The 20765-nt window shown below is 39.4% G+C and overlaps 1 protein-coding gene across 1 annotated transcript; it reads left to right on the top strand.

Moving 5' to 3' along the window:
- The first annotated feature begins 175 nt into the window (after positions 1 to 175).
- LOC132101280 (tyrosine-protein kinase BAZ1B-like) lies at positions 176 to 20220 on the top strand. Its single transcript, XM_059506103.1, has 18 exons — positions 176 to 857; positions 2510 to 2626; positions 3765 to 3909; positions 4165 to 4357; positions 4548 to 4867; positions 4965 to 5153; positions 5484 to 6975; positions 7667 to 7945; positions 8272 to 8407; positions 8674 to 8772; positions 8877 to 9054; positions 9200 to 9385; positions 10269 to 10416; positions 11194 to 11341; positions 11456 to 11562; positions 11780 to 12147; positions 14377 to 14483; positions 17602 to 20220. The coding sequence occupies exons 1-18, from the start codon at positions 739 to 741 to the stop codon at positions 18296 to 18298; spliced, it is 5028 nt and encodes a 1675-aa protein (XP_059362086.1). The 5' UTR covers positions 176 to 738; the 3' UTR covers positions 18299 to 20220.
- Positions 20221 to 20765: the final 545 nt, after the last annotated feature.

Below are 20765 nucleotides of genomic sequence, written 5' to 3'. Positions count from 1 at the left end.
TTACTATAAACTGACCTCTAGCCATGCTTCCAAACACTCCTTGTATTTGTGATTGGACGGGTGTTGTTGACAGGATGTGGGTATAATTGACAGTTGAATCGACCAATCAGATATCTCAGTCTGTGTCGTAGTTTCTTATCACCCAATCGTTGGAGACGATGGGTGGGATTTATTCTTGCGTCGCAGCTTGCTACCGGGGTAACGGAGTTTTGAGGTTGTAGGGAATGTTGCCGGTGTAGCAGGAACTCCCGCCATTTTTCAATCAGCTATAATCCCTCTTGTTTGTTTATGTAATCAGCCCGTCCCTCAAAACAGTATCTCCGCGGTCTACAGTCGCTGCGGACAGGGGATTGGTACGTCGCTTTGGCCTGGAGAATCGACTTCAACACGGACCTGAGCGGCGTAAGAAAAGCCCGCCATAGCAGCTCTGACGGGCCGCCTCTCGCGCTTTAATCCCCGGCACCCAGGAGTTTCCGCTCACTCCTCGCGCATCTCACCATGACCCCACCGGCTCCCTTGAACTAGAGGATGTAACACGGGAGATGTAACTGAATGATAAAACTGTACTTTGGGTTTTGTTTTCCTAGAAGTAAGTAAAGCAGCGCGGGCTAACCTAGCCCGATGCTACGCCGCTGAGACGCACGGATTCACGGCATATTCAGATCGAGCTGAGATTGAGCGGGGGGTTAGTTCAGTACTTCACTTTACAGACACGTCCAGGACCGCTGCGAGCCCGCCATGGCACCGTTACTAGGCCGGAAGCCGTACCCGTTGGTTAAGCCGCTGTCGGAGCCGCCGGGCCCAGCAGAGGAGGTGTTCATCATCGAGCACACCAAAGAGGCCTTCAGGAACAAAGAGTATCCTTCTCACTGTCTCCACTTTCCACTTGCAAACACTAGACATACAAACACGTGCTCGCTAGAGTCTCGATGCGACGTTTCCACGCGGGTCGCGGAGTCCGAGCTCGGGGTTTGCATTATTGCGTTTATTATTGTTTTCATCTTGCGCACTGCATCTCATTATAACGCTAACAGGCTTAAGGTGACCATGACGTTTAGATCAGCAGGGCCTTAACTCGTAAAAAAGGGGTAAAGTGTTATATTAATCTGATTCGATTAAAGTATTGTGAATTGCGTGTTGTTGTCGTGTGTGTTTTAGAGCAAGCTAGTGCTAGCGAGTTAGCTCCAGGACGCAGTGTGTGTGACGTCTGACTGAACAGCTCTCATCCAGACTAGACTCAATCTTGTGTAACACACGCGAGCCCGCGCTTATTTACAGGCAGATAACGTTATATATGATGTGAGTTTATAGATTGATGCTCCTGAACAACCAGCCATCTGTTGACTGTGTAATAGTTATCTATATGCTGGAAGAGTGTGATTATGATTGTACACCGTTTTAGCTCGCGCTGCTGCTTGGAGGGGAACGTGCGAGTTCGTGTGCTGCTACTGCTGCGCGAGGTCGTTTGCGCGCGAGATGTTTTCCGCACGCTACGTGAATTTGGTCGTGAGTGACAGGATGTGTAGATATGAACTTTAGGGCGTTAGCAACCAAGATATGACTTCTCTGGTGCATGCTGTTTAATTAATATTTGCGAAATAGTAGTTTTTTTAACCTTTTTTGTAACTAGATAATCGCTATCGTTAATGCTATTTAAGCTTGGCTGCTCCGATCACGATCGGCCGATCGTTAATGCGCATCTCGTCAGTAAAGCCGGTTCTCTAATCAGCGGTAAATTCCCTCAGGTGCGTGATTTCACATAGAGCAGCTGTTACTACACGGAGCCATTGTTAACTTAGAAGATGCGCAAATCCACTTCATTTTCGGCGTTTATTTGCGCATCTTCTCCGTTAACAACGGCTTCGTGTAGTAACAGCTGCTGATTAGTTGATTAAGTATTTGGCCATTTTGATATCTCTATCTACCATTAAGTTTTGCTTGTCTGATTAAAAGAAGTGCTACACTATCTAAGAAGCATCATCCTTGTGTCAGTTGTAAAATCTGACCGCCATATCATAGTAAAAAAAAAGTTTTGTTTGAGTAATTAAGTCTAAATCTTGTTTGCTGTCATTAAAAACCCAGGTTTCTAGATATCCTGACTTTGATCATCAAAGCCCATGTTGGGTGACCATTAATAATTATGCTTTGATACACATTTATCACATGAACGATGCAAGATTAACTTATACACAAGTGTTTATCTTGGCTCTGAATTGTTACATTTTTCACAGTGCTTTAAATAACAATTTTGCAGAGGCTCTTGTGTTTTTGTTTTCATTACTGTTTTTAATTTCAAATGTAATTATAAAAATGTGTTTATGCAGTATCTGCTGCTGCTGGCCCTTTAATTATTGAGCTGCTGTGCTACACACATGCATTAATTGTGAATGAGTCTCTCTCAGATGACAGACAGTGGAAGTACTGCTCGAGATTTCAGAGGTTTCAGAAGAGCTGGAAGCGATGTAGTGTTATTTGAGTGCTGCTTTTTGTCCTTAACACTGTTGTTCAGAGAGTATGAAGCTCGACTGTGCAGGTATGCAGAGCGGATATGGACGTGTAAAAGCACCGGTAGCAGCCAGCTCACACATAAGGAGGCTTGGGAAGAAGAACAGGAGGTCACAGAGCTGTAAGTAACAAACACGAGTGAATGCATGAGAGAATGAACTTGGAGCATCAACAGCATCATTTAGTCGTCCGTTGTTTTCAAAGTCTTTTCTGAGTATGGATGCCTCAATATTTAAGAGATGTACTGAGCAATTATTTTTTTCTGTCTCTCAATATACAGTAAGATATCAGTGCTTAACCTAGCATTTTTGGGTGTCTAAAGCGTAGAAAGGCTGAGGAGGTACTCTAAAATTTGGCTAATATTAAAATAAAACCGAAAATAAATAAACTTGTTCAGAATATTTGTTGTTTAAGAACACATGGAAATAGGGGTGGGTGATATAACAATTTTTAAATATCCCTGCCCAGCTCTAAAATATTTTATTGGTTTAAAATTCTTTAAAAAAAAAAGTTATTGATGGAGTCATCAGCAGTCAGGGGAGGGAGATGCTTTGCTGTTTTACTTCATAAAACAATAACTCAACTGATGTGCAAACGGCTTTCGATGTGGATGTGAGTGACAGATTGAAAACAGTTTAGTCTCATAAGCTGCTTATGTAACCAATCACTCGTACACTCTGAGAACAGTTTGCTGTACAGTCGATATAGAGCGGTATGCTGCTGTAAGGGTTAGTGTGTTTTGAAGCTATTTATACAGTTCATTCTTCACTCCTGTGTTTCTCATCTCCCTCTGCTGGTCAGGAAGTATATGAAGTCATTTTGTTTTCATTCACACAACAAACATTCATAATGTAAATATTAACCTTGTTTTATAATATGGTTAGTAAGACTGACATTAATATTTCAGAAACTCCTGTCAAAGAATTTCACAATTTTTCATTCCATGCAAAAACTACTAGCTTAACTGATATAAGGTTCAAACATTATTAAAGACAAGTAAACAATCAGTAATAAATCAAAACAAATTACAAATTATCAAAACAAAGCAATAACATTAAGGTCCTTATTGTCAGGCCCTGCAATGGTTAGCAATAACTTGAAAATCATTGGCTGTCCCATACAATATCTGCTGTATTATATTAGTACAGACAGAACCATTTTTTCATCAATTGTGGTGGTGTATTATTACCGCTCAAAAGTCACAGTTGAGTTGGTTTGTTTTAAACTCATGTATCTATTGTTTGGTCTGTTTTTGGCAGGCTTCAGGAGGAGTACCCGGTGTGGTTCGAGAAGCCGGTCCTGGAGATTGTGCATCATAACACCGTATCACTGGATAAACTAGTGGATCTGGTCTGGGTGGAGATTCTCACCAAGTATGCTGTGGATGAGGAGTGTGACTTCTTGGTATGTACTTTGATTTAATATTTGGACTAATAAAATGTAGGGTGGGAATTTTGTCAATTGGAATTAGTTTAAAATCTGAAAAAGTAGGGTACTTGTGCTCCGTTCAAAGTGTTTGCTTAGATCAAACCTGCAATGGTAAATGTATTATCTGTGTAAACTTAACTAATGGAAAAGGCAAGGTCAGTTCCCATCTTCCAGTTCCTCTGTTTGCTCTCGATGGATGTGAAATGGTAATTCTGTCTCTCTCTCTGTAAGGTTGGCAAGGATAAGACATTGCATGTGAAAGTGGTAAAGATTCATCCGCTGGAGAATCCTCCAGAAGAGAATGTGGAGAAAAAGCTGGAAGGAGCTTGTGATTCTCCATCCAGTGATAAAGAGAACGCTAGTCAGGAGAACCTGAAGAAGGAGCCACAGTTTAAAGAGGAGGACAGCAGGAGAGAGAGTCTCTGTGAGTCTCAGCTGCTCTTCATGATCAACCTCTTCACAATATATTATAATAAAAATATAGTTGTTTGGTTCATATTCAAATGATTAGTATCCTAATTGTAATCTTTTATATTGAAGTATAGAATTATAGGAGTATAGAGTTTCTTAATTTTAGCATTATTATTATTATTTTTATTTTTTTTTGCCTGTAGCTGATAGGGCCCGCCGCTCGCCCAGAAAACTCCCAACCAGTATGAAAGAAGAGAAGAAGAAATGGGTCATGCCCAAATTTCTGCCCCACAAGTATGATGTCAAACTTCTCAATGAGGACAAAGTTATCAGTGACGTCCCTGCAGACAGTCTGTTCAGAACTGAGCGGCCTCCAAACAAAGAAATAATGCGCTACTTCATCAGACACTACGCTCTGAGGCTGGGCACGGGAGAGAGCGCCCCCTGGGTGGTGGAGGATGAGTTGGTGAAAAAGTACAACCTGCCAAGCAAATTCAGCGACTTTTTACTGGACCCTCACAAGGTGGGGTACATAAATGTGATAGTTCAGGAAAAACCTGAACCAAAGGTTATTTTATTGTAGAAAATTGTTTTATTATATTCGATTTTCCTCCGTTTAGTTTTTGGCAGAAAATCCATCAGCTAAGAGGAAAAGCATGAGCTCACCAGAAGGTAAGCCCAATAAGAAGCTGAAGACTGCGGAGACAGAAAAAGACAGTGAGGGAGTCCAAGTAAAAGGGGAAAAGAAGAAAAATAAAAAAGATTCCCAGAACATACCTCTCAGCCCAACCCTCTGGGGTCATATGCAGGTATTTATAATACTAACCAAAGCATTTATTTATATTTTTTGTTTAAAATACCAACCAAAAACATTGATTCTGATACATGAATTACTCTAGACTCTATTGGTCTACCAAAAAAAAGAAAAGAAGGGAGACTAAAGGATAAACTAAACTAATAAACTAACCTTTGCAGTAAAAATATTATTTGGAAATGGACATTTTTGTGTCATATGGTTGTCTGTGAGGTGACTTGTAATTGTATAAAATTAATCTTATGTCCTTTAATGGATTTTTATATAACAAATGTTTTATTCCATAAATATTTGTTTTATTTATTTTTCTGTATTTTTTGTTCAGGTGAAGAAAGTTAATGGATCTCCCTTAAAAATGAAAAACTCAGGTACATCTAAGAAATCTGATGGGGAAAACATCCTCAGCACCCCAAAATCAAATAAAAAGCAGGGAGACAAAAAATCCACTGACCCCAAAAAGAGCCGCAAGAGTGGGGTCACTAAGACTCTCAATGACCAGAAGCTCTCCAAAAAGGAAGACAAAAACCCTGGAAGCACCAAGAAACCCAAAATGAAGCAGATGACCCTTTTGGATCTTGCCAAAAGCCCACCTACTGCAGCTAGCCCAAAAAAGCGAAGCAGAAGTTCAAGTACTGGCTCTGCTAAGTTGGGCAAACCTTTGCCACCCATGGCCTTACATCTCCTACGGTTTTACAAGGAGAATAAAGGCAAAGAAGACAAGAAAACCACTCTGTCCTCACTTGTGGCTAAGGCAGCAAAAACACTGTCCACAGAGGATCGTGGCCGGCTTCCTGAGGAGCTGAAAGATCTAGTTCAAAAACGCTGGGAACTGCTTGAGCAGAAACGCAGATGGGCCCTTATGACCGAGGAGGAGAAACGCCAGGATATCAAGCAGAAGCTGCGTGAGAAAGCCAAAGAGCGGAGAGAGAAAGAGCTGCAGGTGAGACGGGAGATGTCCCGCCGTTATGAAGACCAGGAGCTCGAAGGCAAGAGCTTGCCGACGTTCCGTTTGTTCGACATGCCCGAGGGGCTTCCCAACACCCTCTTTGGTGACATAGCCATGGTAGCTGAGTTCCTTCACTGCTACTCTGGCCTCCTGATGCCTGATGACCAGTATCCCATCACCTCTGTCGCTCTGATGGAGGCTTTAGCTGGAGAGAAGGCAGGCTTCCTCTACTTGAACCGTGTGCTGGTGGTGCTGCTGCAAACACTTCTGCAAGATGAGCTGGCCGAAGGTTACAGTGAACTGGACATGCCATTATCTGAGATTCCTCTGAGCATGCACTCCGTATCCGAGCTGGTGCGCTTGTGTTTGCGGCCAACAGATGCCCATGAAGAAGAGAGCGCACGTGGCTCAGATGACTGGCAGCCTGGTGCTGGCTACGATGATGTGGTGAGCAGTGAGTTCTTGGAAAAGCTGGAGACGTCGGAAGTGTTTGAACTGAACTCTCAGGAGAAGGTCAGCCTGCTGGTGGCGATGTGTCATCGTATCCTCATGACCTATTCGGTGGAAGATCACGTGGAGGCCACTCTGCAGCGATCGGCCGAACTGTGGAAGGAGCGGCTTGCTGCGCTTAAAGAAGTCAAAGAACGTAAAAAGGCAGAGAAGCAAAAACGCAAAGAGCAGATGGAGGCAAAAACTGATGCTAGCGGAGAGGCACTAATGAGGGCAGATAGGGGGAAAGATTCAAATGTGAAAAAAGAGACGCCCAAAGTGGAACCAGAGCCAGAGGACTTGATCAGCACAGTGAAAAGCAGACGTCTGATGGCCATTCAGGCCAAGAAAGAAAAGGAAGAGCAGGACCGGCAAAACAAAGGTGAGAGACATGTAAAAGGAATTTCAGAAGGTCAGAAACTAGGTTGAAAAAAACTGGTTGAAAGTGAGAATGAAGTGGTATTCCAGAAACCTGCAAAGAGTAATGGAGAAGAAAGAGGTGTGAGAAATAAAACCAGCAGCACCAGAGGAAAGTAGGGTAAGAGACCATGAAGACAGAGTCTCCAAGCAGCATAAAATAACCTGACTCTTTGCTCCTTTTGGACTAAAACGGGTTGTAAAAAAGCAGATTTATGGTGCCCCTTAACATTTACACTACTAAAATCAAGTACATTTATTCAAGAAATGCACTTTAAGTTGATCAAAGTTGATTAAATTGAGCAAATAGATTGAACTTTCTACCCATCAAAGAATCCTGAAAAAGTGCACCATGGTTTCCTGAAAAACAACTGATAATAAGAAGATAAATAAACATTTGTTGAGCACCAAATGAGATTATTAGAATGATAATGTGACTGACGACTGGTAATGTAGGTTTGCCATTTCAGGAATAAATAAGTTATTTTAAAATATAAAAGGAATTGATTTTTGACTTATTTTTATTTTATAGTACTACAGTTTTTATTGTGTCTTTTCTAATATTCAAATAAACAAAGCCTTTAGCCAAAAGATAAGATTTTTTAGCCAAAGATAAAAAATGTTATTTTAAACCGTTATATATGCATCTGTTGCAGAGCGTATGGAGAAGGAAGCAGAGGAGGAACGAATCAGGAGGCAGAAAGCCGGAGCAGAGAAAGCCTTCCAGGATGCCGTCACTAAAGCGAAGCTGGTGCTGAGGAGAACACCACTGGGTACTGACCGCCATCACAACCGCTACTGGCTGTTCTCTGATGTGGTTCCTGGCCTGTATATTGAGAAAGGATGGGTTCATGAGAGTATAGACTACACATTCACTCTTCCTCCTGAAGAGGAGCCCGTGTCGACAGAGGAAGACAAAGAGGACGAGATGGAAGGTTAGTCCACCTACACATTTTCTAAAACACTTCATCTTTGTATTTTGTTTCATAATAGTAGGGCCAAATTAACATCTACAAGTTATTAACAATACTTTTTGGAAGAGTTTAAATATTGGCAACATAAAAAATTTTAATTCTCTATGCTGATTTTCTGCTAAAGTACTAAATCTGTTCACAGAGGCAACGTTTTGTTGGTAAAAACCGTTTTTTTTTTGGTTCTTGGTACAAGCTTTAATTTAACCAGTGGAATGTATAATTTATAAATAAAATGCTGTTATTTGCAGCAAAAAAACATGTTTAAATGTTTAAATGTGTCCATTCAGATGGAGAGAAAGAGGATGAAGGGAAAGATGATGATGGCAGCATAGTCAGCACTTCTAATGAAAATGGCCAGCAGGGGGCACCAGTGCCTGAGACCTGTATTGAGACCACTGTGCCCAAACAAGGCCAAAACCTCTGGTAAGTGTTCTTGCAAATTCCCAGTTGTATCGTTGGTGTCTGGAAAATCAGCCTTCAAGTAATTTGTGGCTCCAAGGGTTTTTTTTATTTTATTTTTTGTATGAGACTATGCATTGTTTTGTAGCAAAGAATTCCAAAAGGAAAAATGGGCTAAAATGAGTTGTAATGAAGATTTACAGTCCCATGGACCAAGACATGGCATGACATCTGTCTGGACATCAGTATTGTGCAGCAACACAAATGCTTGTTCTTAAATGTTTTCCCAGGTTTATGTGTGATTCGCAAGAAGACCTCGATGAGCTAATAGAAAGTCTTCACCCTCAGGGAGTTAGAGAGAGTGAACTCAAACTCAGGCTCCAGGTTAAGTGAGTATACACACACTCTTCTCCTTCTTTCCTGAAAATAGATATTTTCACACCTTACTTGCTTTCAATCCCAGGAAAATCGATTAATGATGTCTGTATTCTAGTTACCGGGAAATCTTGCATTCCATCCATCTGATGAAAAAGGGTAACCCAGGCCTGAAGAGCTGTGACGGATACCAGGAGCTGCTTAAGTTCTCACGCAGTGACATTATCGAGGTAGCCTCTCGTCTACAGAAAGGAGGCCTTGGATACATGGAGGACACATCTGCATTTGAAGAAAGGGTGAGAGACACTGAGACTACATGGGGTGGCCACTATAACCAATATCTTTTTTCACAGTATGGTATTTGTAGCTGTTACTCTGCAGCCAGCTACTTGGATACCTCTATCACTTTAAACCGACCTGACCTCTCACTTGTGCTTTCAGGTGCGTGACTTGGAGAAGCTGCAGGATTTTGGGGAGTGTGTGATCACTCTGCAAGAGAGCGTGATCAAGAAGTTTCTGCAGGGCTTCATGGCACCCAAACAGAAGAAGAAAAAGAAGACCGGTGGAGAGGAGAGCACGACGGCGGAGGAAGTAGATGATCAGAAGAAACTGGCTGAAGAGGCCAGGGTGAGTGTGTTTTGAAGAGGGTTTCAAGATCCTAACATCGCAGTAGTTTATTTCCCGATTCTTAATACCATAGCCTAAAATATAACATATTAAAACCGTGGCATGCATTGTTCGTGTCCTAGTGAAGTGAACATTGTAGCATTGTGTTCACTGAATGAACAAGCAGAAATAAAGAGAAAAGAAACAAATTTGTCTTCATCAGTACTTGGCAAAAACATGATGAAACCAGATGAGAAACGAACACTACAGCTGCATTTAATTTAATAGAAAGATTATTCTTATCAAAAACAGTCATTTTGTTTTTAAGGAAACTGTGAAATATTTGAATAAATAAATACTGCAGTTTTGAATTTTCTAAATATATATATATATATATATATATATATATATATATATATATATATATATATATATATATATATATTTATATATTTTATTATTATTATATATATATATATATATATATATTTTTTTTTTTTTGTAAAAGTCTTTACCCCAACTGATCAGTTTAATGCATCCTTGCCAGAGAAAGTGAGTGGAGTGGATCGGCAACAATTTCCTTTCTGCGCTCCAAGCATTCAAGAATCACTCCTCTCCACTAACCATTTCCCTCTCGCTTGTTAACAGAAATGCTGCTTCGCTTTCACTGCATAAACAAATCTGTCCTAATAGCTGCTTCACTCTAAAAGTATGTCAGTATCTTTGAAATATCACAAGTTCTACTGAGATCATACACTTAGAGAAAAATAAATTCACAATCCTAGAAGAAAAGCTTCAACGTGGTTATTTATTGCGCTAATAACTGATTGTTTAGCTCACTTTTGAAAGGGAAAAAAAGAATCTGGACTTAAGACTAAACTTTTTCTGCATATTGAATTTCTAGGTAGCAACCGCGGTGGAGAAGTGGAAAACTGCAGTCCGTGAAGCTCAGACTTTCTCTCGTATGCACGTTCTGCTCGGCATGCTGGATGCCTGCATCAAGTGGGATATGTCTGCAGAGAACTCTCGCTGTAAAGTGTGCCGCAGGAAAGGTGAGACACCTGAAGATCAACCTCAAAAGCTGTGAAGCGTTATTTGATATGTGCATCAAACAGGCTTTAGAGTGTATGTTTTTTCAACAGTGCCAAAAGTTTGGACATCATAAATCCTGCAAAACTATGAAATGACACATTGCAACTTAGTATAATGTAGAGACCAAAAAATGTACATTTAGTAATTTTCAGAGTTGCCACTCTTTGTCTAGATTCCAACTCTGCTCACTCTGGATATTCATTCAACTCACTTTTTGGGCCACATCCTGGGATGCTTTTGATACCACATTGAGCAAGTTCACACTGACTGCTTTTCCTCCTCTATCCAGTTAAATTAAGCAAGCATTTCTTTTAATTTAAGAAGTCACATTTTGCACCATTTATATTGGGCTATAAAACCTTTCAAGTGTTCTAACTTTCAGATGGTCATGTTCAGTGATTCACATTAATTACCTAGACTGTAGCGGCCTTCCATGGTTTTGTACTTGAAAATATACATTTTTCAAGCTCCACCTACCATAGTCTCTTAAAAACATGGAACACTACTGCATGTGAAATACATGACCTTCAGACTCAGAGAGTAGTTACTTTACACCTTTAGAGTATGAAATATAGAGTGAAACACACAAGGGACAGAATGACCATCAAAGAGAGAATGTCTGAGATTTAAACTGCACCTGTTGCTGTAATGTGAGCAGCACAAAAAAGAAAGTACTGCGTGGTAACAGGAAGATGTAACATGTAATTGATCTGTTTTATGATTCTCTTTCTCTGTAGGAGAGGATGATAAGCTGATTCTCTGTGATGAGTGTAATAAAGCCTTCCATCTGTTCTGTCTTCGGCCGGCACTGTACCGTATACCGGAGGGTGAGTGGCTCTGCCCAGCCTGTCAGCCAACTACCGCCCGACGCAGCTCCAGGGGCAGGTAAGAGCATGCACACATTGGGCCTCTTTCATTAAATGTAAAAAAAATGAGGTTTCTATATATAAATGCATGCTCCAAGATTCTCATAATTAATTTACACATTTCTGATTATAGAAACTATAAGGAGGACACCGAGGAAGAGGAGTACTCAGAGGAGGAATACTCTGAAGACTCTGAAGAGGAAGAATCAGATGAAGAATACAGACACACGGGCCACAGCTGTGAGTGTCACTCTGAGAGCTTTGAAAACTGATAGACTTTTTTCGTTAGGGGGTGGGCGAATTTATTTTCTTCACAATAATATTTTAGGAGAAAAAAACGTGTTTATCAAAACACATGTTTATCAAATGTATTGTAGTATCATGATATGCTCAAGGGTCTGAAACTCTCTTAAAAGTTTCAGCACAAACTAGTTTTGACTTTGTTTGGATGTCACAGTGAGATCGAGGAAGAAGGTGAAGTCGTCTTTGAAGCCCAGAGTGCAGAGTAAACCACCACAGAAGAAGCATTCCCCTCCTAGTGTCAAACCAGCTCTCAGACCGGCTTCCAAGCCTGATCCAAGACCTGCACTCAGATCTGCTTCTAAACCAGATCCAAAGCCTGCTGTCAGATCTGCTTCCAGACCAGATCTTAGACCTGCTCCCAGACCTGTTTCCAACCCAGATCCTAAACCGGATCCCAAACCTGCTTCTAAACCGGAATCCAAACCTGCTTCTAAGCCGGATCCCAAACCTGCTTCTAAGCCGGATCCCAAACCTGCTTCTAAGCCGGATCACAGACAATTGCCTAAATTTCGACCTGAGCTGGTGAGTAAAACATGACATGTGGAAGTGTGATGTGTTTAGTACTGTTATCCTGCACAACAATTACATTGAAGAAAACTGGTTAATTTTAAGCTTTTTATTTGCCCTGTTTTATCATTTGGGTTTACAAACAACATTGCCACGTCACAAACTGTGACGTCAACACAAAGGACTATAGTACAGCAATGAAACGTCGGTATCTATTAAATAATTCATGAGACCGCGTCCTTATCCTATGAGAAGATGATTTGCTTAGCAAATCAACACATGCTGATTTAAAGGGTTAGTTCACCCAGATAGCAAAATTATGTAATTAATAACTTGCCCTCATGTTGTTTCAAACCCGTGAGACCTCAGTTTATCTTTGGAACACAGTTTAAGATATTTTAGATTTAGTCCGAGAGCTCTCAGTCCCTCCATTGAAGCTGTGTGTACGGTATACTGTCCATGTCCAGAAAGGTAAGAAAAACATCTTCAAAGTAGTCCATGTGACATCAGAGGGTCAGTTAGAATATTTTGAAGCATCGAAAATACATTTTGGTCCAAAAATAGCAAAAACTATGACTTTATTCAGCATTGTCTTCTCTTCCGTGTCTGTTGTAAGAGAGTTCAAAACAAAGCAGTCTGGATATCTGGTTCGCGAACTAATCATTTAGTTCACCAAATCGAACTGCATCGTTTTTAAATGGTTCGCATCTCTGATACGCATTAATCCACAAATGACTTAAGCTGTTAACTTTTTTTAATGTGGCTGACACTCCCTCTGAGTTAAAACAAACCAATATCCCGGAGTAATTCATTTACTCAAACAGTACACTGACTGAACTGCTGTGAAGAGAGAACTGAAGATGAACGCCGAGCCAGATAAGAAGAATCGAGGAGCTGATGATACTGCGCATTGTGTGTCAGTCTGCTTCACGCTGAATCACACGAGCGGCTGAACCGAGCTGATTCTTTTGGTGATTGATTCTGTGCTAGTGTTATGAGCGCGGGTAAACCAAAGGCTTGAATCAAGGGCAATCATCGCAAATGACGCCATTACGTCGAGCGCAAAAGAACCGGTTAACCGTTTTCTTCAACCGGTTTATTGAATCGAACTGTCCGAAAGAACTACTGGTGATCCGAAAACCAATGCAACCGGTTCTTGCTTCGTGAACAAGTCCGTCTTTTGTTCATTATCTGGCTCGGCTCAGTGTTCATCTTCAGTTCTCTCTTCACAGCAGTTCAGTCAGTGTACTGTTTGAGTGCATGCATTACTCCGGGATATTGGTTTGTTTGAACTCAGAGGGAGTGTCAGCCACATTAAAAAAAGTTAACAGCTTAAGTCATTTGTGGATTAATGCGTATTAGAGATGCGAACCGTTTAAAACGATTCAGTTCGATTTGGTGAACTGAATGATTCGTTCGCGAACCAGATATCCAGACTGCTTTGTTTTGAACTCTCTCTCACAACATACACGGAAGAGAAGACAATGCTGAATAAAGTCGTCGTTTTTGCTATTTTTGGACCAAAATGTATTTTCGATGCTTCAAAATATTCTAACTGACCCTCTGATGTCACATGGGCTACTTTGAAGATGTTTTTCTTACCTTTCTGGACATGGACAGTATACCGTACACACAGCTTCAATGGAGGGACTGAGAGCTCTCGGACTAAATCTAAAATATCTTAAACTGTGTTCTTAAGATAAACGGAGGTCTTACGGGTTTGGAACGACATGAGGGTGAGTTATTAATTACATAAATTTGCTATCTGGGTGAACTAACCCTTTAATTATAACAGACGCTTCAGACTGTGAGATGGCGAACATTAACTGAGAGAAACGTTCATTGATCAGAGGAGAATGTTTGTTTTTGTAATAAGAGTTCGGCCCAAATGCGATTCATTCAATTAATGAGTATAACCATATTTACAGCTCCATGAAGCAACCCATCAAAAGGCTTATATAAACGCATTACACCAATGTGTATATTTTTGCGGGGTTTTTTTTTTTACTGGTGAGAACTACAGTGATGCAATGGGTTTTCATGACCCTTTAAATTTTGGTAGTGCTCATTCTTAAAAGCAATTTATTTTACAAATGCTATGCAAACAGGTTCAGCTGAATCATTAAGAAGTCCTTGTGAAAAAGAGGAGTTTGTTTAGATAAAGAAGAGCGTGTTCATTAAGCAATAGCAGTTTGTGCTGAAAGCAAAAAAAAAGTGTAATTCTTAAGTGTTGATTGTGTGCAGGTGCGACAGAGCTTCAATCCTCTATTGAAGAAACAAGCTATTGAAGTAGGGAAATGTGAGGACATTCTTCAGAAGCTGATGAAATACCAACACAGCTGGCCCTTCAGGTACATCCTCACTAGACCTCAGGGTTGATTTTGTGATTTATTTATTTTTTTATTTACAAGTATATTTGTTGATCACATTTAGTCTCATAACATGTCATTTTTAAAAAGGTATTAAGACTACCTAAAGGCTACATGCCATTGTTTTAATAATCATGTTTATACCTTAATATTTTATACCTGGTAAAATAAACAGATTAGAGCTGGGCGATTAATATAGTTAATATTTTGCTGCAGTATAGCATTCTTTTTTCACCCTCTGCAAGTATTATGTATGCAGATAAACTTTATATGGATACGAATCACAGTTTATGGTGAAATAAAGGAGATATTGTTGACAAGAGCAAAGCAATATGCGTGATATGCAATGCTCAGGTGAAATGCAATAGTAATACTACAAATCTGAGGAAGCATTTGATATCACGCATGAGACATCATAATTTCCACAATGAATTAATATACAGGGTTCCCACGCGTCCTGGAAAACCTGGAAATCCTGGAATATTAATGACAAATTTTCCAGTCCTGGAAAACACATGGAAAATGAGAGAAAACATAGATTGATCTGGAAAAAATCTTGTTGTCCTGGAAAATTATTATTTTTAAATGTTCTTGATCATTAAAGAATTGGCCGACAACTGGTTGAAACAATTAACGTAACAGAAAGCGCTCTGTTCAGGGATGCTGAGTTTTGACACGTGAGCTCACGCTGTTTAAGCTCCCTGTGACGTATGACGCTGTCTCGTGTTGCCGGTTTTCAGGTGCTAGAAATTAAGTGCTCGAATGTTTGCAGCAAATGTTCACTGGTATGGAGGTAATATTTAATTACATGTTATATTTAATTACCCAAATTATTTTGATACGCATGTGCAAGGGGTCTGCACGGCGAATTACAGCATGAGTGACGGCACTTGCCTGAGAAAAGGTTATCGATTTAAGTCTATTTTATTTAGAATCGTTGGAACGTCTTGCATCCCCATGACAAATCAGACCCAAATTTCCCAAACCTGTTTTATGAACGATATAGGAAGTGAAAATGAAATGCTGACGCGATGCACAGCGATAATTGCATGTTCATAGTGCAGCACAGACTTGTGAACATGATGCGGAGGACGGTAGTATATAATAGTACTTATATAAACGTATATATAAAGGCACGTTTGATGTTGTACTATTGTCTGTTTGCTCTGTTTCACCAACCTAGTAGTTCCAAACAGACGTTTCTCTTAGCAACAAACAGTACAGCGACGTTTCTTTGCTGACTGAATCTTTGAGAAACGATTCATGACCCATTCATGAAGACCGTCATTTTCTTCATTCCTAAATGAGCGTTTTGAATGAATCGTTTGATAGAGTGACTCCAATGATTCACTCATTAAGACTGTTATTTGCTGCCATCTGATGGTGGTAATAGTTTAATTTTTAAAGCATCTTACCTTTCCTCTTTCTATTCTTAATTGTATTTATTTTAAAACATTAAATTCGTTGCGTTTATTTATACAATTGTGAGATACTGTTCGTTGATATTTTATTAAAACACTAGATTATTACTAGTGGGTTTTTTTATTAAATAAGGAACATTAACACAAACATCCTGTAAAAATTCAGCTGTTCAAAAAAGAATGTGTCTCCTTCCTTTCCATGACTTGCAAGAAAATAATGGCGAGAAGTCCCCTAATGTACCCAGCTGTGCGGCACTTGAGCTCCCTTGACCCTGTGATCATGGTTGCAAACAGAGATATTTCAAGAGAAATCTTTCAAAAACTCTTGCAAGTTTTGCTCAATGCTGGTTGGTACACTGCACCTCAGTGTGATGAGGTTCTTGCACAGTACAAAATGTTTTTAATACACGTCTACAAACACCATAAAGCAGAATTCCCAAATTTTGCTTACACTTCCAGGCTGGACAAGTTTCGAAACCAAGCATTGAAACCATGCAGAAAGAGGCAGATGAAATGGCCGTCAGGGCAGAGAGAAAGCATGACTTCACCTTACTGACAAAATCAAATGCCTATCGAAAAAGTGTCGCAGACAAAAAAAAAAAAAAAGTGAGGAGTTAACAGCTCTAAAACAATGCTTGGAAAAGTTGCAAGAGAGTTTGAGCCAACTCAAACAGTAAAAAAAAATTCACAAGGTTACTGTGGAGCTTAATGCAGTAAATATTTTGGACAGACATTTATTTGTTGTTTAGTCTGTTTGGGACAGATGCTTTTTGCAAACTATTTTTTTTATAAATTGTATGCTATATTTTATTCCCATCCTCATGAAATTTGAAATGTCCTGGAAAATGATCTCTGAAAAAGAGTGGGAACCCTGATATAGCGGATAGCGCAATGTACTGTTTTGTTTACTACACACATAATAAAGCAGGAACTACACTTGCGGTGTTTTCAGTCTTCGATGTCTCACTATATGATGACATGAACACAAATATAATCTCCAGCATTAGCATTTTACTGTGTAATTTGAGAAAACTACCGTCATATCACGTACACAGCAGTTGCAAGTTTTTCACGGCAACCTGTCAAAATAAAAGTTTGGTTTAACGTGAAGAAACTGTCAGAAGTATATTACTGTTGTGCCTTCTTGAGACTCAATGTAACAACAATGCTATTAAAAATACAGATTTATTCATATCTTTTATTAGTAGAGGAATAATCACATTTTTATTTTTTTATAGTAAACCTCTTGTCCAGCACTTTGTGTTGAAAAAAAGAAAAGGTTAGGTTTAAAATACAGGCCTGTGGCTCTTAATTTCTTTATTAATTCACCATTTGTTAACTGATGTTTACTGGTCTTTTTTTTTTTTTTTCAATAGCATTTGCCTTAAAACATACACTGAATCTAATTTAAAAAATAAACAATCGAGAACTTGTAAATCAGAATCGAATCGGGACTTTTGAACCTATAGCCAGCCTTATTATGTATTCAGGTTAGATGCAGTATTTGTAGAATTTGTTTTTCTTTATTAATTAATTTGTTGTTTGGTGATATTGAAAATGATGAAACCTGTCAGGGTGATCTTTAACTTCTTATAGTGTGATGTGCTATTTGGACATTGTGTGTCATTAATGCAGTAAATGTAAAAAGTGAAGAAGTGCTTCCACTTTCTCTCATCCAGGGAACCTGTATCTGCTGAAGAAGCCAAGGATTATTGGGACATCATCCGCTGCCCGATGGACTTCACCACAATGCAGGACAAGTTCAAATCCTCCCAGTACCACAGTGCCAGTGATTTTCTCGAGGACTTGAAGCTCATCTTCTCAAATGCGGAGGAGTACAACCAGCCCGAAAGTGACGTCCTGACCTGCATGGCACGCACAGAGCAGTCATTAATCGAGCTCCTGCAGGAGAGCCTCCCTGGGATTGGCTACCTTCGACGGCAAAGTAGCAGGCGCCTGGCCCCTCACTCCGAACAGGATGGGGACGAGGAGGAGGAGGAGGAGGAGGAGAGGGGGAAGAAGATACAAAATGGGAAGCAAGAGAAAGCCTCATCCAGCCAGAAGGAAGATGATGAGGAAGACTCTGGACAGAAGAAGACCAATCAGAGCGGTGGACAAGATAAACAAGATGACAGCGAAAGTGAAGAGGAGGAGGAGGATGATGATGATGATGATGAGGAGGAGGAAGAGTCTTTGAGAAGGAAGAGCAAGCGGACAAATCGTAAAGATTATCGGGAGCAGGACAGTGACAGTGATAGGGACAGCAGGAGAACTGGATTGAGACGGACTGCACGAGGTGTGACGGATGACAAGGAGGCCAGCAGTGACGAGGACTCGGACGTCCAGCGACATTCCAAGAAGCCCAAACGCTCATGAAGACCAGGGTGCTTTGGGTTCTTTGTATTCAATTTTGTTCCCCCTCCTTATTAATCAGCCTAACGGGCTGCCCCATACCCACTGCATATTGGACAGAACTTTTGCTCACCCCGATGTAGATGTTTCGGTTTATTTTACTTTTTGGAAGTTTTTATGTTAATATTGGAGAAAACCGATTTATATTTGTAAGTTGATTAATAATGCTAACACTTGGTTTTTCAACCTGAAGATTTGCATTGCAAAAGAGATGTTATCTCCTTGAGCTCTTAAGACTTTTTCAATTGATATTTGACCTAAAAAAAACAACAATAATAATAAAAACATTTAAATTTTTTTTAATGCAGATACCACTAAGCCGTGTTTCATTTTGATGGCTTGAGAGGTTTCACTGTAAATGTCATGAAGTGATTCAGAATGAAACGGATCCTTTTGGACGGACCTTCTTGAGGCCTTTTAAATGAATTCATCAGTGACCATCCAGAACTAGGCTCTTTCAATGAACTGACGTTATGTGTTTTCTGTCTCATAAGAGTCGTTTAGTTGGCTCGAAACCCCCATGGTGGTATGAAATTGAACTAAAAGTCTATATTTTTGAATGTGCCACTACTTTTTTTTTTTTATTATTATTATTTTGCTGTTTTTCATAAAAGCTGTCATCTTTGCTTTCAGTTAAACAACTGGTGTATGAAAAGCAGGAGATCACTTATCTTGTTCATTGGCATCTATCTAGCAATTTCTGTAAAACCTCATGCTGCTCTTATTCCCTTGAAACCAGTAGGTGGCACTCTACCACAGTAGTCTTTGGAAGAAAAGCTCCCATTGGTGTAAAACTGACATTTGAATGTTAAATCCCCACTAAAGACCTTTTGCGGTGATAAGTTGAACCTAAAATCCAGATGGAAAAGTCCGATGTGAAACACTCAAGTGAAATTATATTATCTGATTTCCTTTTTCATATGACTATGTAAATAATAAGCTTTGACTATATTTTGGTTTTTGATCGTAGCCACGGAAGTCTCAGTTTAAGATTGTGATGTTTGTCCACAGCAGATGTGCTGCTCAGGGCTTTATTCTGGATTAAAACTCCTTTTTAATGGAGATTTCGGCTTTAATTTCCCACCCAATCTAAATGAGGTTTATTTTAAACTTCAGAAGCGAGGTCACTCTATCATAACCTTCTATGCTTGGTTCATAATATTCTTTAGGCTTGACATTTCTTTTATATCTTTTTTGGTTAAGTACCATTTTCGTAATCTTTACCTCATGTTATCCATCACGTGACCTGTTGTTTTCCATCGGTAAAACATGCCAAATGGTATGTACCTTTAAGATTGGCAGGCTTGGAAAGTGAGTTGCCTCTCACAGGTGTAAATGCTTTCTTTCAGTTTGGAGGTAGTAGTGGTGGTCAAAACTGTTTTCATATGTATTTATAGCTCCAAGGCCTGGTAGGGAAACTAAACTAAGGATATCCCTACCCTTTTTTGCACCCACAGACTTCCTAAGACTTCATTCAGTTTTCTTAAAGTGTTTTTTCTTTAATACCCCTTCAGTGTCACTGCCAGTTGTAAAATCTTGTTATATAAACGCGGGGGGCCAGGAATATTTGGGGGCCGATAGTTTTTTTTTTTTTTTTTTCTCTGTGTAATTTCTTTACTTTTTAATAAAACATTGTGCAATGTCCAAGATTTGTCATGGTCTCTAATCCCCTCCTGTTTGTCTCACCTGAACCATAAAGAGTCTTAATAGGTCATCATATTTGGGCTTAGTTTCAAAACTTACATGTGTTTCAAGGAATTATGGGGATGTCCTTTACACAGGAAAGGTGATCCTGTTTTAGAAGGTTCCATATTCTTGCTGAAGTTTAAAGTATACTGCATATTTTGTGAAATCCAAACCCATAATTAATCTCCGTGGACGCCTTAACATTTTGATGACTTTTTTTTTTTTTTTTTTTAAGTTATTAATAGTTAAAGTTGTGATGAAACAAGTATCAACAAATCTTGATATATGCACTCAAAAATGGAGGCTGTATAAGCATTGATGTGAAGTGATAGGAAATGTCTGTTTTACTGTTTACTGTTTTACTTTTAAGTTTGAGTTATGATAATTTATTTAAAAATTGTGGTTAAAAAATGCATTTATATGCCCAATAACATGCATTTACAGAATAGTATGAATTTTTGTTTTATTCAACATTTTAAAACTTTTAATTAAAAAATAACCCAAAATTTTATTATACATTTATTATACTTTAAGGTGTAATAAGCTTAGCAACATGCTAATGTCAAACTGTTGAAATCAGTCATCAATGTGATCGTAATCATGTAGTGTTTCCTTAAAAGAGCACAGGTAGGTTTTAGAACAGAGCCTTAGGCTACGTTTACACGACAACGGTTTAGTCAGAAACTGAAAATTTTTCCCTTGCATTCTTAAAAAGTTTCACATATACACGGTGTTTTCAAAATGA

The sequence above is a fragment of the Carassius carassius genome, chromosome 23 (genome assembly GCF_963082965.1).
Source record: "Carassius carassius chromosome 23, fCarCar2.1, whole genome shotgun sequence".
NCBI lineage: Eukaryota > Metazoa > Chordata > Actinopteri > Cypriniformes > Cyprinidae > Carassius > Carassius carassius.
Note: the sequence above shows the minus strand (reverse complement) of the source record. Positions and strands in the feature narration are given on the sequence as shown.

Coding starts and splice junctions, on each gene's coding strand:
- LOC132101280 (XM_059506103.1), top strand. CDS start 739: ATGGCACCGTTACTAGGCCGGAAGCCGTACCCGTTGGTTAAGCCGCTG. Junction 5,154..5,483: donor CCCTCTGGGGTCATATGCAG/GTATTTATAATA, acceptor TTTTTTGTTCAG/GTGAAGAAAGTTAATGGATC. Junction 8,773..8,876: donor AAACTCAGGCTCCAGGTTAA/GTGAGTATACAC, acceptor TCTGTATTCTAG/TTACCGGGAAATCTTGCATT.